Genomic DNA, 18,508 nt, shown 5'->3' with positions numbered 1-18,508 from the left:
ACAATCATCAGTCAAACTTTGTTGTCATACAAAATTGCCAAACAAATAAATGATTAATGTTTTAAAGTTCTTAAAATGAAAAAACTTTTAACTGCTGAAAACATTGCTTAAAACAATGATTCAAATATTTTTTTCCCAAATAAATAAATAAATTTAAATAAATAATTAACTGAATAAAAACCATTTTTTACATGAAAGGTGATCCCCTTTTATTTCTCCTCATAAGATAAACAAAGAGATATTTGAATTTTTCAATAATGTCATGAAATTCTATGATCATTATTTATCATACCACAATATTATACATTTGAAAATAACCGGGAATCACCATTCACCAATACTAACCAATTTATTTAATTAATATATTATTCATTATATACCTTTGTACAACAGATAAGGAGTTTCTTTAACAATCCAGATATATGGCAACCTAAGTGAGAAAACAAACAATAAATTATTATCAAATGTATTCGTTTTATTTATATTGAAATTTTGTTCTATGAAAAAAATTTCAATACAAATAAAACGAAAACATGTTAAAATAATTTATTGTTTGATTGCTCACTTAGGTTGCCATCTGTTGATTGTTAAAAAAACTCCTTTTCTATTGTACATAAGTATATGTCGAATTATATACATGTATGAAATGAATTGGTTAGTATTAGTGAATGGTGATTCTCGGCTATTTTAAAAAATATAATATTGTGGTATGATAAATTATGACCGTAGAATTTCATGACATTGTCGAAAAATTCATATATATCTTTGTTTATCTTATGAAGAGAAATGAAAGGGGATCACCTTTCATATAAAATGATAGAAATGGTTTTTATTCAGTTAATTATGTATTTACATTTTTTTTATTTTTTTTTTTTTATTCTTTTTTTTGTTGTTGTTTTTTTAGAATAAACATAATAATAAAACAGGGTATTAAAAAAATAAAGCATAAGTACATATCAATGAAATACATATTAGTAGAAAAATAGTAAACAAAAAATCCCACAAAGGCATGGCCTGTTCGTGGGTATACAAAAAAATGTTAATGAATTTTTGCTCCTATGGTAAATAATGGACAGTTATAATATTTTTGTTTAACATAAGAAAGAAAAAATAAAATATTCTGTAAAAGATAATATGGTATTTTTTATATTTTTATAGTAATTAAAAAAAGAAATAAAAAATATTTAAAAAACACAAAAATTGTCCTTATTATTGAAGGGCAACAAAATAAATCATAGAAAAAAAGAGTTCATATCTTTAGTTTGAATCCAGGATAGTACATGTTTTTTAAAAGAAGGAAAATTTTGAAAGTTTGGAGTCAATGAAATATTATCAGTAAAAAAAGAATTAAAAATTTTTGGGCCTATAAAATATGTGTTTATATAAACTCTGTGCGAGCCTCGTTTTACAACGTGGTATTTCTAACACACGATTCCGTCTTTGAATTGATCTATTTGAATTACTTGTAAATAATTTTTGGTTCTTAAATATATATTTTAAACATTAAGAACAATATATTTGTCTTAAATCAAAAAGTTAAGCTCCTTGGAACAATTGGAAAGAGGGAAAAGTGCGATTTTTGTGAAGCATTATTTTTAATATAAATTTTTGAATAGTTTCTAATGGTTAAATATGATTGTTGTAAGTTCCCCCCCATCCAATTATTCCATAGGAAAGCGGTGACTGTACAAGTGCATCATATACCCTTTTAATCGTATTTAGCTGGGCGTAAATACTTAGTCGTTTGAACACATATTTTAAATATCTTAGTTTATTAACAATTACTTCAAGATGATTAGTCCATTTAAGTTGACAGTCAATCCATTGACATATATTCAAAGACCTTTAAAAAATATTAATTATTTCTTTGTTTGGCAATTTTGTTTGACAAAAAAGTTTGACTGATGATTGCAAAAATGACCAGGACATAGATATATATAGAATACCCATCAATGTCAGGGTCTCTATGCTGCAAGACGCTTCTATCTGCAAAAAAAACTATTTGTACCGACCAGGCTTACAATACACAATACTTGAATTTCCACAGAACGGGTATTATCATACATCATTGAATATATTTAATGGAAATACATTCAACCGATGTATCTTTGTGCATAAAAAAAATTGCATTCATATGTGACTTAGTGTGATTTCATTAATGTGTATGCCTTTAACCCTTGAAGAGTTTGTATGGTTACACAAAATACAGTATTGTTGAAATAGAAATATCAACATAACCTCAAAGTAATAAAAGAAAATCCGGCGTCGATATATTTTAGTAATTTACATAATTAATTCTTAGGGTTTTCAATTGTTCATTTATCAAGCCTTTTCGACTTTTTAAAGCAACGGGCTTAGGCGAAACGGCGGTTTAATTTTAAACAACTGTCAAATTTATTTTCCCTCCACCTCGCCTCTGTGCCCCCCGAATCTACCGAAATCTACCGATTTATTTTTCTAAATGTACCTCTTTTCGCTTGATCCAGTCTGGCAACCCTGTGTGACACAGACAATAAATTTGTGTGACAGGTGACAGCCACAGATTACAGCCACAGACTATTATAAAATCGAGTGGTTCAAAACAATATGCCTTCATAATATTTATTTGATTTTCATATTATTTGTATGATTCTGAATTTTCACTCTCTTTGATATCGACGGTGTTCGAAATGAAGAAGCTTCCTGTTTTTGTGTTTCCAATTTCTTTGGAGTTTTATTTGGCGGCAAGGCATACGTACAAGCAACTACTTACTCTTTATAATCCTTGTGATTTTGCTGTAAAGTTTCAAGGTATCATTTCGTAAATCATTATTCATCATTATTAGTTCTTTTTATTGTTACGGGTACTTTTGTTCTCAAAATGTAGTTTTTTCCTTTGTTCAGTTTTGACAATAAATAAATAGTACCTAACCTAGGGGTTCAGATCTTCCAAGAAATATGAAGGAATAATCTAACCTAATCGCTTTTCGCAGTGGTTTTGGTACAAGGAAGGCCCCCTTTTCCATTCAAATGCTGACGCAAAAATGTCTCGACTAACAAAGAAATATCTATATGTGTTTTATCGACTATGAGAAGGCATCCGATAATAACAAATTATCGTATGCCTTCTCATAGTCGATAAGTTGTTATTCCTTCTTAACAAAATTGGGTTAGATGGGAAAGATATTATTTATTTTACTGTGTAAACAAACAGTGTGTACACAAATATTGTATTTTTTTGTATATTAGTGAAGGACACTCATGCACACACCAAAATAATTGTTTGCACTTAATATCATAATTTAAATTATGCTAAATATAACGAATGTAAAAGATAAGAAATGAAAATTACGTTTTTAATAATAAAGTTAAATATCTGCTTCTCTAAATATTTCTATCATTTTTACGTAAATTTACATACATTGTCATAAAAATTATCAGCCTCAGTAAATCTATTGTTATATTGGTCGAATATTCTAGGTATTGTAGATTGTTTCAAATAGTTTGCTTGGAAGATTAGCTATAGCCTCTATTGGAATCAAACTGCTCACGTCCATATAAATTACATTAACACTGATCGCACATGTATGCTGAAAGGTGTAAGACAGGGTTGCATACTTTCGCCAATGTTTATAATTTATACTCCAAATTCGTATTTAGAGAAGCCTCGCAAGATGTTATAATTATTATTATAGTAGGATAATTTTTATAGTGCCATTTTTGTGAAAATCACCTCAAGGGCGTTGACATAGGAATTAAAATAAACGGCAAAGTAAATAATAATATAAGATACGCTGATAATACTGCCATTATAGCTGATACTGCTAATCATCTACAGCAAGTTGTTGACAAAGTAAATAATGCAGGATAAATTCAGAATCAAAATTAAAGCCTTTAAAACTAAAGCTATGGTGGCCAGCGAACCAAGAGGCATTAACGTTCGTCTCACTATAGACAGGAGTGGAATAGAACAGGTTACCTGTTTTAAATATTGAGGATGCTGGCTAAATAACGAGTGGAATCCAAATTCAGAAATAAAGACTAGAATTGAGATTTCCGGATCAACCTTTTATAAAATGCAGAAACACTTGCGCAACTGGAACGGAGACCGAGCTCAAGATAGAGAGCAATAAAATTTTATATTTTGCCAGTGTCGCTGTATGGATTGGAGAATTGGACTCTTAAAGTCTCAACTGAAAAATGCTTTAAATCTCATGGACTGGTTTTGTCTTTAATGAAACAGTTTTAAGCATCGTGATGCTTAAAATGTTCGTGAACAAAGAAGAGAGGGAGTTACTGCCCACTTCAAAAAAAGAAAAGCCTCATACTTTAGTTACATATTCCGCAATGAGAAGTGTGCCCTTCTCCAACTTATTATGAGAGGAAAGATGGAGGGCAGGCGGGGTATGGGACGGAAAAAAGCACCATGGCTCGGAAATCTTAGACCGCGGTTCGGTGTGCCGGATGCTGCAGCCCTAATTAGTTTAATTGATGATGGTCACCAACCTCTGGTAGACGCGGCAAAAAAGAAGAAGAAGAATCGAACCTACTGTAGTAATCATCAATAATGGGATTCCCTTCACAAAAACACTTAAAGATCTCAATATATGGACCAACATTTAACATGGCAAAAACAGATCATCGAGTCAGGATAAAGTTTTACCATACCCTCCATTTACTGAAAAGGTTTCAGAATTTTCTTCCAACCACAGCAGAAAATATCATTTTATTTTCTCTATGCTAATATTTTTTATCTTGATGCCAATTCTGAACTCGGTGATCGTCTGAAGCGTTTGCAGAACCAAAGCATTAGCTTTATTTTAACCTCAAAAAATATTACTATGTGTCAATATTGCGCAGCAAAATATCTTGCTGAGAATTCCATAAACCTTTCTGATCATGGTCCATCACTTTGTTCTCCTCGAGAGAGGCAACCTTCCGTTCCTCGACATAGCACATAATTATTCAGCAATTCCTTTTTTGTTTAAGACTTCGGAACGATCTACCTCTTCATATAAAAAATGCACCTTCTTTGGCCACTTTTAAGAAACGCCTGAAACATTACTATATATCCCTAGAATCCTAATAACCCTTCTCTTTTTTTTATTCATTTATTCCTTTTCTTTCCTGTATCCTCTTCCTGTCTCCATCCAAACTCATTACCGGATCCCGCATTCTCCATCATGTAACGTGTTTAACATAAGTATTTTGATTAATGAGTGTATATGTGCAAGCTCTATCTACTCACTAAAAAATTGCTGTAATTTGAAAATAAAAATATTTGATAAAATTAAATTAGTCATTTTGACCATATTTGCTTTTGACCAGTCTGCTTTTCGACCGGCTGGAAGATTTTGCTTTAAACAACGAGCCCACCAAAGTGCGTAATTGTTTTGTACTTGACATTTTAAATAAAAGAAAACACTGTCATGTTTGTGTAGTGATGTGCACCTCGCCGCACAAGTTCACAGTGACAGATCCCGAGGGGGTTATTGCCCCCCTGAGTTGCGTAGACGTAGTCCTGCGATACTCCCAGCCCTCCTCTATCCACTGCAACTCTTCTGACAAGTTCCGCATCACTATGCACGACAGGATTACCAATCAGGTGACTATCTATTCATTGATGAGTCATTTCAACTATCAAAAATGTCTTTGAATATGTCCAAATGTTTGTAGACAGGCTGAATTTCCTCCCTAGGGGGTTATTAAGATCGAAATTTTTTGCAATGGTGAATGAAAACATTTCACAAAAGTCAACAGATGGCAGAGTTGAAGAAATGTGGAGGTTTAAACATAGGCAGAATGTTGAATGTTGTAAAGTATTTGAAGTAGCCACTTGAACCATCCGATGACAGGTCATAAGCGCTGTAAATGCCTAGACTTCCGCATTCTCTCTTTTGCAATAAATTTACATTTCAACTTTAATATTTTTATTATTTAATCTTTCATCTAAATTACAACTACACTCGTTACATATATTCTTTTTCATTTGTTTTTGCACAAATTGTTTTAATCATTAAATTCCTAAATTTTATGAAATCTTGATAATTTTATTTAAATAGGAGTGAAAAGTTTGTCCAAATATTTGTAGACAAGGACTGGATTTCACCAGCCAATGCCGGGTATAAGCTCTGTAAATGCCTAAACTTCCGTATTCCTTTCTCTAAAATGTTCTTCTTCTCTGTTGTAATAATACTTGTTCGATAAATCGGTGTTGTGCCAGCAATATTGGTTGTCTTAATTTTACACGAGTTCAAAAATTCAGATAAACAAATATTATTTATTTATTTACGGACTTATTCATTCAATTCAACAATTGCAAACACATTTCCTTTTATGAAAATTAACAAAATCTACATTTTTCTTCAAAATATTTTTGCATTTTTATATTTCAAAGAAGGCATTGCCATGTCATTTTTGTGAATAAATTCAATGGAATATTTTTGACAAGTGACGCTATACTCCTTTGTGTACATCCATACTCCTTAACGCATACATTATTTGAGACATACTCGCTTAGAGATTGAAAATAATATCGGCATCAGCACGACTTGTGATTTTCTCATTTTTAATACTCTCCATAATAAAATATAATAATACAACAGCTGCTGGGAAAGCGCATTGTGGTAGCCAAGTTCCTTGCCGGGGAGCCCGAGGGAGGTGAAGGGCAAGATGAGCGCAGCGAGGCCTTCCAGCCCCTCGCCGGGCGTTCCTCGGCTCTCACCACCTGCCCCCCCGGTTGTACACAACACAGGTTGGTACTAGCGCTTACAAACGAGGAACTAGAATCCCAACCGTCAATGTGTTCTGTAGCTGCAAGACCTATTGGGATATTTATTTATTGTACAGTGCCACATTTTTCCAAGGTATTTGACAAAGTAGATCATAAAATTCTCATATATAAATTACATGCCTTAGGAATAAGAAATCCATTACTCTCATTTATTAAATCATATCTTACTGGTAGGAAACAAAATGTTCAGATTAATAACTATTTATCAACCAGTGTTGATGTTACATCGGGTGCACCTCAGGGTGCTCATTTAGCACCCATGCTTTTCAATTAGTTTATTATTGATGTTGCTAAATCATTCTTGCTTTTGGCTCTTTACGGACGACAACAAGATTCTCAAAATAATTCAAACTTTACAAGACTGTTTTCTTCTTCAATCAGACATTAACTCTTTTAACCAATGGTGTAAAGTCAATAAATTGGAACTAAATATTAAAAAATGCAAAATAATGTCATTTCATAGAACAAAACAACTGATTTTCTTCGAGTACCTAATAGAAAACTGCAAAATTGATGTAGTTAAGTCCATCAGAGATTTACGACTTAATTTGGACTATAAACTGACGTACAACGACACATAAATTGACGAGTGACATAAATCTCTGAAATTACTTGGTTTCATTAACAGAATATCCTCTGATTTTACTAATGTCCGTACAATCAAAACTTTTTATTGCTCAACTGTTCACCCTCTTCTAGTATATGCCTCCATGGTCTGGTCTCCATTCTATGTCAGTCGCATAAATCACATTGATTCACTCCAACATCGCTTGCTTCGAAAAGTAGCGTGGATGCTTGGACTAGAGAGAAGTAATTATTCTTATGCTGATATAGAGTCAATGTTAAATATTTCTAGTCTACAAAAATGTAGAACTAATATTGATTCCATATGGAATATAATAATATATATATGTTCGGCATACTAAATGGTATAATCGATGTTCCATCATAACTGGGACAGGTAAAATTCAATACTCCGACTCGTAGGATGAGAAAAAATGAAGTACTGTTCATTGATCAGCATAGAAAATACTATGGCCTTAATTCTCCAATGACCCGTCTTTGTCGTATTGTTAACTCAAGACAAGATCTGGAGTTTTTTGGTTTAAGTTTACAACGATTTAAACGAGCACTAAATAAATAGTCCAGATCTTGTCTTGATGTTCCTTATGTTTGTCAATGCTTCTTTTCTTTTTAAAAAAAATGTTTTAAACTATTCTTTTATTGTAATATTTAAACCCTATAAATTTTATACATGGACAATGTCCGTTAATAAATAAAATAAATTAAAAAAATAAAAATAAATCAAATAAATGAAATAAAATTAATAAAATAAATAAAACAAATAAAATAAATAAAATAAATAAAGTAAATAAAATAAATAAAATAAATAAAATAAATAAACTAAATAAAATAAATAAAATAAATAAAATAAATAAAATAAATAAAATAAATAAAATAAATAAAATAAATAAAATAAATAAAATAAATAAAATAAATAAAATAAATAAATAAAATAAAATAAAATAAATATGATAAATAAGATTAATAAGATAAATAAAATAAATAAATCAAATAAATAGCTATTGTTCTGATATTCTTGTATTATGTCCATGTTTATTGCCTTTTTTTTTCATGTTTAAGTTCTTTGTCTACAATGATATCAGTGACTAACTTATGAATAAATTTTAAAGATTCTAGTTGAAAAAGTTCATTAACATATAATTGTTTAGTTTTTTTAAAGAGCTCTATAGTCGGTGTTAGATAAAGGAGGTCATATATTAGCTTTATTTAATTCACATAAACACCCGGAGCGCTTTTACAAGTATGGTGCATAGATAAAATATATAAAGTAAGAAAAAAATATAACATTTGGTACATTCAAATACATATTCCTACATATAACTAGTTAGAAAATAAAAATGACATGATATACATAAATATTGTAAAAAACTTTAAACAAATCAATATATCCAGTAAGAAAAAACTTTCTTTTTACGATACGCTAACAAAAAATAAAAATTCTAGATGTTGCTATAAATACCAGTGTTACTAAAAAATAAAAATACTACTTTCGTTTAATTCCACTTTTGTTTATAATTTTCACCTATTAATTTTAATTTTTATTTATTTATTTTTTAATAATTAAAACACAGTTCCACCAAGAAATGTCACTAGAAAAACTCAATCCATTTAAAGAGTCAATATAATTTTTATTTAGATTTCTAAAAAAAGATATGCAGCGATTTGTGTACCAATGCAGTGCCCTTTGCCTCATTAGGTTTGGGATTAGGCAGGGGAGTGACAAATTTAAGAGTTTATATAAAAAATAACTTCTTTAAAAGTAGAAGCTTTAAAATGTAGGCATTTACACAGCTTCCACCTCTAAAATCCTAGCAAACATATTAACAGTAAAATGAAAGCCGGGATATGAAATAATGTTTTTGCTTAGTTATCTGTTAAAGTAACACATAATTATTTTTAAAAAATCACTAAATTTCCTCATCATCAAACCCTTATCCGCATCTGACAGTGCATAGAGTACTGCGTTGGAAAAGTAAACGGAACATGTATCGATCATCTGTAACGGGAAGGCAGGGCGTCAGTTGCCAGTCCAGGGACAATTGAATATTTTAGTTTTTCAAAACCTCCTCACTGCGCAAAAAAAAGGGTGTTCTGGCCAGTGTCGAGTTTTTTGTTTTTTTGTTTATTTGCATATTTATACATGTGTTGGTAGTATAACCCCCACAATACATCACATACAAATAATATAATCACTAGATCCTCAACACATAAACAACTTAAACAAATACAAACTAATACCACTTTCAGACAAAGGGATTTTGAGTATTATTCAATTAAAATCTATAACCTACTTCCACTATCTATTAAAGGAATTAGTAATGAGAAAATGTTTAAAAGGCTATAAAAAAATGGATAGTGGAGCTAGGTAGAAGTAAAATGGATTGTCTCATTCGCCCATACCAATGCTGAATCAACTGCTCCACAACTGTATGGCTTATGTTAGGTTTTTGTTGTTTTCATTGTGTGTTTTGTAATATAAATAATATAGATGTATATAAATACCTTGTTTTTAAAACTGTCAGAATATTTGTTAATTATGTTTGTTTTTTAAATGAGTCTTCTTTGTTTATTCTCAAATGTAATAAAAAAAAAACTAAATTGTTAAGTGTCCTCGGCACGGGAAACCCCAGTGAGGTCACATTATTTTTATTATTAATTTATAGTTTGTAAGCGAAAAATATGAATAAATAAAAAAATAAAATAAATATACAGGTTAGTAAGTTAGTAAGTTAGTATTGAATATTTTGAGAACTTTACATTTAATACAACATATTTACATCTTAACACCATTTCTAACTAGATAAATATCGTATAAATACGTAAATCATAATAGCAATCATTTATGGGCCATCCAAAAAAACATGTCTTGAATCTTCCTCATGTCGGCCTCATTGTGTAACGGTAGCGCATTTGCCTACCATGCAAGAGGTCTCGGGTTCGACTCCCGACATGGTTGATATGAAATATTTATTTAAAGGGTGTTTTCACACTAGAATATTTCATAGTCCCTGAACTGGTACTTAAAGCGTAAGACTGATCATCTTACCTTCATGTAATAAAAATTATCAAGGTACGCTGCGATTTGTGTACGAACATAGTGCCCTATGCACCATAAAGTGCGGAATAGGAATGATGATATCTTCTTCATCAAGCTGACATTCGCAAATGGCAGTCCAGAGATTTTTGTTTCAAGTATTATATGTCTATAGGTCTGAACCGAGCGGAGTGGTAATAGCGGTGTGTGCGGTGTGCGTGTGCGCCCTACTGCTCCCGCCGCATGTCCAAGAGCGCCTCCAGCTGTCTCCCAATGTCCAGCTCGTCTGCTCCTTCATCCTCGGTCTCTTTACGATGCTCCTTATCCGCCCCGCCCCGTGACTGTGGCCCTTCACGGCGCTCTCCGTAGAATAAAAGTCCGTGTCCTCGTGTGTGTGGACAGTACCCCTGCATACGCAATATCTTCCAAGTTAAAATATTCCTACGCATGTATTCCTCTTTATTTTTATGGCTATTTCTCCTTTACTTTTTGAGTTGTTGCCATTATAATTGCATCTGTTATGCAGAAAGCAGCCAGCCATAGAAAAGTGAAGCTGAGATAATAGCACTTTTGCGAAAAGAGTGAATAATCAAATCTACACAATAGAATTTAATTATGTATATGACAAGATTTAATGATTTTCTAAGTCTGGCTGACCGCACAACGTAAGATGTGCATTTTGCAGAAAATAACCAGCCCTAGTAAAACTCTGATATGTATTATGTCATTATATATTGATCATATTATTTTATGTTTATATTAGGGTACTTAATTCTAAAGAATCCCCAATTTAATTTTTTTGATAACTTTAATCATGTGTTAAGGAAATTTGGTGATTTTTTAAAGTGCCGACTAAACAACTTAATCTATGCATTTTGCAGAAAACAGCCAGATCTAATATTTGATGAAACCTCATTTAAACTCCGTATGAGGTGACATTCATTTTCACGGCATTTTGACACCATGAAATTTTCAGAAAGTGATTATTACAGTTTTTTGTATGAAAGTGGCCTTGCTGTTTTAGCAGAACATAGAATGTACCTTCTGAGCTCGAAAACACTAATATCTCATTTTTTCAAAATTGTAGACTGACTGCTTTCTGCATAACAACATTCAATTAAGGTGCTGAGAGCCATAGGAGCTTAAGCGACATTTGACATCAATTTTACCTGAGTATGTAGTTGGATATAAAAAAATCCCATGGTTTAAGCCACGTTAATTCAAGCGCCAATATTAAAGCTGGAAACTAAATTAACAAAAAAAGTCTGTACGGCTAATTTAAATATTCGCAAAAAAATGCCATAGAAACGTATTCAATATATGTTAAGAAAAAATCGTAACATCAACATCAAAGTCATAAATGTTTGGAAGCCATTTTGCCAAGAATTATTTAAATGTCGATTAAGTACCTCAAGCTCCTCTCAACTCTTCAATTATAACTAAGTAATCTCTAATCGGTCTTAAGTTATCTAAATTATCAATTTCTACAATAAACAAATAAAATATCTAATTTGTTTTCTGACTTGTGTAATACGGGCTTAAAGCGAATCTGTCTGGAAACAAACCATCCTCGAAGAATCCGTGTCGATCTGTCAGGACTAAGAAACGAAGAAATGGTTTAGGGGAGGGAAAAGGGAGGGGGTATAAGGAAGAAAAGGTTAAATCTTGACATTTCGGTACAAGAACCGGATTGCGGCAACCAGTTTTGGAAACCATTATTTGTTTAGTACGAGTCATTATTTAGATAATATTGCAACTACTGTTCTTTTTTGCACCACTAGATTCAAATACCCATTCTTCTGTTTTATCTATAAATAAAAAAAACACATACTATCAAATGTATAAAAATTTGCAAAATGTAAAGTAGGCTAAGCGAATGTTCCTGTTATGACATTGAGTATTTGTGTTACAAATAAAAATACAATATATTATCAATGTGTACATAATTATTTTATATAAAAAAAAATGCATTTTTGGGTTTGCTATTAAATTTTAAAAAGTAATATTTTTATATGTTAGACCATAATACAACATTATACTTTTATATTTTTTTTTTCATTTAAAAAAAGGGAAATACTTTATTTATTATTATTTACTCAAACATTTAAATTTTAAGACCATTTCCCATAAGTCGTAAATAACTTGTTCTGGAAAAATGAAAATCGAGTTGTGTATAGTGGGATTTGAACCTCAGACCTTTGGTCCGTGAGTCCACAATACTCCCACGGGACCACAGCCCGGTTTCTTAATACTAAAAGTAAGACAATTTGTAGATATATTTTTGCCTTATTAGCGTAACATGCTTAGTTTTTTAATGAGAGCTAGTAAAATGCATATTTATTTATATATTTATGCTGTAACATAGGTATAAATTCCATACCAGATTTTTTTCAAGGCCCAGTTAAATGCAGACAAGTTTGGGCATAATTTATTTTAATTGAATAATGTTATTGGATCTAGTTATACCTCAGAGTAATAATTCACCGGAGAAGCCCTCTAGCTCTATTGCGTAGAACAAAAGCATTCCAAATTGTTGATTTGGTTTTTAAGTCAAACGTGTAACGGACGTTTTCGGTTTGCGCTTGCAATTCTCGCCCTGAGCATCTACAGTCCGTTGTGTTGCTGTAAAACTGCAACTAACTTTGTGTTGTGTTATTACTCTGAGAGTTGTACATATAATGGACTATGATTTTTATTGTCCAAATTATACAGCAGTGTAACAGTAACAGTATTTTGTATTTCATCTGAATTAATTTCTACAACAGAAACACTACGCGGGAGACTGTTTTAATATAATTAATACACACATATTATTTTACGGTCGTGATCTACAGTCAGGTACTGTAAGGGTTCTTGTTCATGGCGTGCGCGGTCTGCTCCCGCACCGCACACCCGATGATAGGCTTCACTGTTCATGCCACTTTAATGCGTGTGATCGATATTTCAATTTCCAGAATACCTAGTACAAGTTTAGATTTCTTCTAAATATTGAATGTATGCAGTTAAACTATTGTATACAAATAAAATAAATTAATTATACAGCCAGTGAAAAAAAATGTGAATATTTTATGTTAATGATATGTTCCTCCATTTTAATTTTATGAAATTTTATTAATTATAAATATTTTGTCTATACCTGTCAAATTGCTAAGTACTGTTTTGTTTTTATTTTTTATTATAATTTTATAATGATGTATAAATAATTCATTTGAGTTGATTTATTATTCTGTGTGTATATAATTTATATGTTCATTATATTACACTGTTGACTCTTATTTCATTTCACTTAATTTAGAAATAATGGTATTTAGTCTCCCTCACTATGAAGATGTTATGCATAGAATTAAGGATAGTCGAGAATAGCGTAGAATCATATTTGAATACATCGGACTGTGTCTAATAATTCCCCCACTATGCCCCACTTTTGCCGCGCGCGTTCGTGATGTCACCACGTAATGTTGCACGATGGGAAAAAATATAATTATAACACAAATGTAAGGTAAAAAAAAAAGCAATCTGTTAATTTCTCTAAAATTTTATTGTGCACGCGGTATTGATTGACACAACAGAGTAAATAAGTAAAGGGTCATTTAATAAGACTCTAAACTTAAAATATAAAACAAATTTAAATAATATTTTATGTTTTAAAGAGAATGTCGGTCAAATGTCCACCACAGAGTTGTTTAATCCGAGATCCAATTTTCATTAGTTCTCTCATTAGATGAGCAAAGTAGGGTAAACAATTTTACTACCCTGGGTTGCCAGGAACGAAATGTTAATTTTGTTTCTTCGACAATCTGACAGGTGGAAAAATAATTCAATTTTTTAGTAATACATTTGCTACATACCCATTCATTTGCTAATTACTCATGAAATGTGATTCCATCCTGTTCCTTTAAGATCCTAGCAGATTTTAGGACACTTTAAAGGACACAACACGGCATAGTTGAATTCAAATCAGGAGTTGCGTACTGAGCGACGTCTACAAAGAAACTAATGGGTCAAAACGGAAACTTCCTCATTTATGAGTAGTTTAGTCGCCTTCTGTTTGATGTGCGTATGCGGTTTCTGGACTATTCTTAATTCTGTTATTGTAAGCTTTAAGCTCTTCAATTTTTTCAAAATTATAGTGAAAAGTTCATCGGATGCACAGATGCATTTTTTTCCCCTATGCATCCCATTGTCGTAATGCTTAGAAACTCGTACCTCCGATCTAGGGAGCAACACCACCATAGGACCACAAGCTGACTAAGACTCCTTGTTTATGACTGCTAGTATTTTATAATATACGAGTATAATGAGTCAATGACCATCTCATACAAATTAAGTTTCTGCTGTTTTAACATTTTAAAAATTTAATTTTAAAATATGTATTTCCTGTTATCTATTTAACGGTCTGGAGAAGCTGAAAGCATATAATATATGCTTTATATATAGCTCACTGAATATCTATGGTATCCCTAGTCAAATTTGTAATTATAACAAAATATAGTGTGCAATATGTCAACAATATTGATGTGGTTTTACATTTTATGTATACATAAATCTGCTAGTAGAATAAAAACCCAATTATTTTAAATAATGTGATATTTAAAATACTCGTAAACAATACATGTATGTACATACTTTTAAAAATATATTTATCTAATTGCACAATGAGCTTTTTTGGGTTATTATGCCATGTGTCATTCGTACTCCTTGTTGGCCTTTACAGAAGGCATCTTCGGGGTCGATGACTGATGATGGACGCTGTAATGCGGTTCCAAACGTCGAAAAAGAGTGCGATGACACACGGCGTAATAACTTATTGCTTATTGTGCCCTTGAGGTGATCAGCGCCCTTGAGGTGATTTTCACAAAAATGGCACTATATAAATCATCCAAATATATATATATCAGAACGGCCTTCCTGTTTTGGCCTCTATATTTTGTACTTTCTTGTGAACCCGCAGCATTCTTCCTATGTGAAATAAATTATAATTCGGGGGTTAAGGGTCATAAAGGCGAAACTACAAAAACACAGTTTTGAGATAAATGATAAAACAGTTTTCAAAAAATAATACTGTCTTTTAAGGGTAACAAATAAAGAAAATAAAAAATACAGTTAATAGAGCATAAAATGTTTTAGAGACAAAAATATGAAACTACGCTTTCGTCTATATGACCCTAACTTGCGCTTACATTAGTAAATTAACAAAATGATGTAAAAGGTGTTTTATTCTTCTGACTTTAAACAAAACGCTTCATTTGTAGTTTCACACAAATTTATCTAGGTAACTACTTATCGGATGAGTTTCATCTTTTTGTCACTAACAGGATATTTTGTTTGGATATCAGATTAGTACTTAACACAAAACAGCATTTTTTGTAGTTTCGCCCTTATGACCCTAAGCCCCCGAATTGTAAGTGACCTTAATTCTATTATTTTCCTTGAGGTTAAATAAAAATTATGGTCATCAAACTTTAGAAAATATTTTATGTTGTTTTAACTTTTCACATATTCTGACACTGGTATAATATAATCTAATGTTAGAACCTATGATGTAACTATTCTTACAAAGAATATTTTTTTATTCAATAAATTTATTGTGATAAATATGTTTTAATTTCCTTGGATATTCAGTAATTACTTTATTTGTGTTTTTTTTAATAGAAAAATCCCATCTAGGCACGTGAAAGGGTGCCTTACAGAGCGCTGTTGGAATTCTAAACCTCTTATTATTATGGTTACTAACTATTTTGATTAAATCATTTTACTAACATAGAACTTATCACGGGGAGTTATACTATACAGGATAGAAAACCAGTGGATGTATTATACATACCTTCTACTTCTGTATATTTTATATAAATAGTACTTAATTTGGTTTGAGGTCACCACCGGAGTTCGTCAAGGTTGCGTCCTTGCACCATTCCTTTTTATAATCCTAATGGACTTCATCTTAAGGAAGTCAATTCCACTAGATCGAGGAATTTCCATCTCCTCCTGAAAACTCTGCGACCTAGAGTATGCCGATGATGCGGTTATAATCGACGATGAATCGTCAGGGGTCTTCAGACCACTGTAGATAGCCTAAATAGGTACTCCGCATGCATGGGTTTAAAAATCAATATTACAAAAATCCATGTACTGTGTAACACTTCATGCCTTTGTGCCCTAAATCCCCCGACTCTGTCAAACCAAGTCATCGAAAGGGTCGAGATTTTCAAATACCTGGGAGTATATGTCACGGAAAATGGCAGCTTTCAAAAAGAACTGGAAGTGTGGCTAGGAATAGCAGGCGCCACATTCAATAGTATGAAGGCTGTTTGGAGATCGGATATTTACTCAGTGAAAACCAAATGCCTCCTATATAACACCTGTTCTCTACGGATGCGAATCGTGGCACCTCACTAAGGCCCAAAGCAGCAAAATTCTGAGTTTTGAGAATAGGTGTCTCCGAAGAATATTGGGTGTGCAGTGGTTTGACTTTGTGAGGAATGAAGTAATAAGAGAACGGACGCAGCAAACTTCGTTGACAACTGTCATCAAGCGGAGGCGATACGGTTGGTTTGGCCATGTGCTGCGGATGCCACCTGAGAGCCTTAAGCACGCTTGCCTACTTTACAAGGCATCAGGTCGACGTCCTAGATGTTCACTGCTGACTGTTCGTCGGCATTTAGTGTCAGAGCTACGCGGGACGCGAACCTGACTTGGGAGGATGCACAAGAGCTGGCAGCCGACAGAGATGCTTGGAGGATCTTTGTGGACAACATATCCTCCAACTAGGGAGCGGACATGGAATAATGAATGACTTAATTCATTTAGTAAACACTTGCCCAATTTACGACTCTGCTCTATGTTCATGTTTTGTAAATTTATTAATATAATTTTCAAGCTGCTAGAATTCCACTCATCCGTCTCCTCTGTAGCTGCACGACGATTGGTAATCTAGCTTCCATATGTAAATGTTATCAACTATAAAATATTTAAATTTCGTAAATGGGGTCTAGAATTCCAACCGTCCATGCGCTCTGCAGCTGCAAGACGTGCTGGGATATTTATTTACTGTGCATGCCCTTGAGACGATTTTCACAAAAATGGCGCTATATAGATTATCCAACTGTATATATACAAGGTGTTCATTAAACCTTGTCACATCCGAAACCACGATGATCAGTATGAGCAAGAAGACATATTGGCACATTAAAATAATTTTTTAGAACGAATAAGATTTAAAAAATAAAATATCAAAAAAGCAAATGGTTGCTTTCTTCTGCAGGGGAGAAACGAGGAGGGGGGAGTTTAATACTGCGCCGCGCTCTCCTCACTAATACCCTGCAGAAGTAAGCAACCATTTGTTTTTTTTTTTTTTATTTAAAAAAAATTTTTTTGTTCTAAATATTTTTTAAATATGCTAATATGTCTTCTTGCCCATACTGATCGTGGTTTCGGATGTGACAGGGTTTAAAGAACACCCTGTATATATACAATATATACTTGAATCCATCAACCTATTAATACTTACGACTACGTTCTTCTTCCTTTCTGATGCGGGATCTGGAGCGTGCGGCCGCGGTCTCAATTTGGAACTAACACTGTATTCCTTCACTTTAATACTGGGAAATTAGAAAAAGGTGATTGTGCTGACCATGTGTATTTGATTGATCACAAACTGACAAAACTGCAGTGAGGGGTACAATGAAAGTTTATTTGTTTTGTTATTTTCGCGGTTTGATTGTAAAGAAATATTAAATTTTCGCTTAATTAGTTTAAAAAAAAAAAAATTGATATTGATATGCGAAACTGAAGAAAGACTCAAGTCTTTATGAACAGTTTCGGGAAAGGGGTGGATGCTTTCATTGTAAATACTTATGACGTGCACTAAACCCTAAAAAATTACGACACTTTACTGATGCCCAAACGCTTGGTGATACCCGACGTGTATTTAATCATTCTTTGACCACCAGCCAGGTGTGACGTTTAGAATCAAAACCAAAATGCCTGCTTGTGTCATTCATGACAAGCTTTTAAGCGTGTAAAAACCTTTCGGATAAAGATTGTTCAACTTTTCACTGTTAAATATTTGTTTATGAGTGAGTAACAAAGCTTAATATAAAAGGCGCCGTGGGGCAGTT

General features: G+C 32.4%; 1 protein-coding gene across 1 annotated transcript; it reads left to right on the top strand.

Annotated features, from left to right (window-relative positions):
- The first annotated feature begins 2,507 nt into the window (after positions 1–2,507).
- Positions 2,508–15,986, top strand: LOC148271597 (motile sperm domain-containing protein 1-like). Its single transcript, XM_088241190.1, has 4 exons — positions 2,508–2,790; positions 5,421–5,584; positions 6,585–6,733; positions 10,567–15,986. The coding sequence occupies exons 1-4, from the start codon at positions 2,670–2,672 to the stop codon at positions 10,730–10,732; spliced, it is 600 nt and encodes a 199-aa protein (XP_088097316.1). The 5' UTR covers positions 2,508–2,669; the 3' UTR covers positions 10,733–15,986.
- Positions 15,987–18,508: the final 2,522 nt, after the last annotated feature.

The sequence above is a fragment of the Micrasema longulum genome, unplaced genomic scaffold, assembly GCF_059751315.1.
Source record: "Micrasema longulum isolate JH-2025_06_02 unplaced genomic scaffold, ASM5975131v1 h1tg002775l, whole genome shotgun sequence".
NCBI lineage: Eukaryota > Metazoa > Arthropoda > Insecta > Trichoptera > Brachycentridae > Micrasema > Micrasema longulum.
Note: the sequence above shows the minus strand (reverse complement) of the source record. Positions and strands in the feature narration are given on the sequence as shown.

Coding starts and splice junctions, on each gene's coding strand:
- LOC148271597 (XM_088241190.1), top strand. CDS start 2,670: ATGAAGAAGCTTCCTGTTTTTGTGTTTCCAATTTCTTTGGAGTTTTAT. Junction 2,791..5,420: donor TTTTGCTGTAAAGTTTCAAG/GTATCATTTCGT, acceptor ATGTTTGTGTAG/TGATGTGCACCTCGCCGCAC. Junction 6,734..10,566: donor CCCGGTTGTACACAACACAG/GTTGGTACTAGC, acceptor ATATGTCTATAG/GTCTGAACCGAGCGGAGTGG.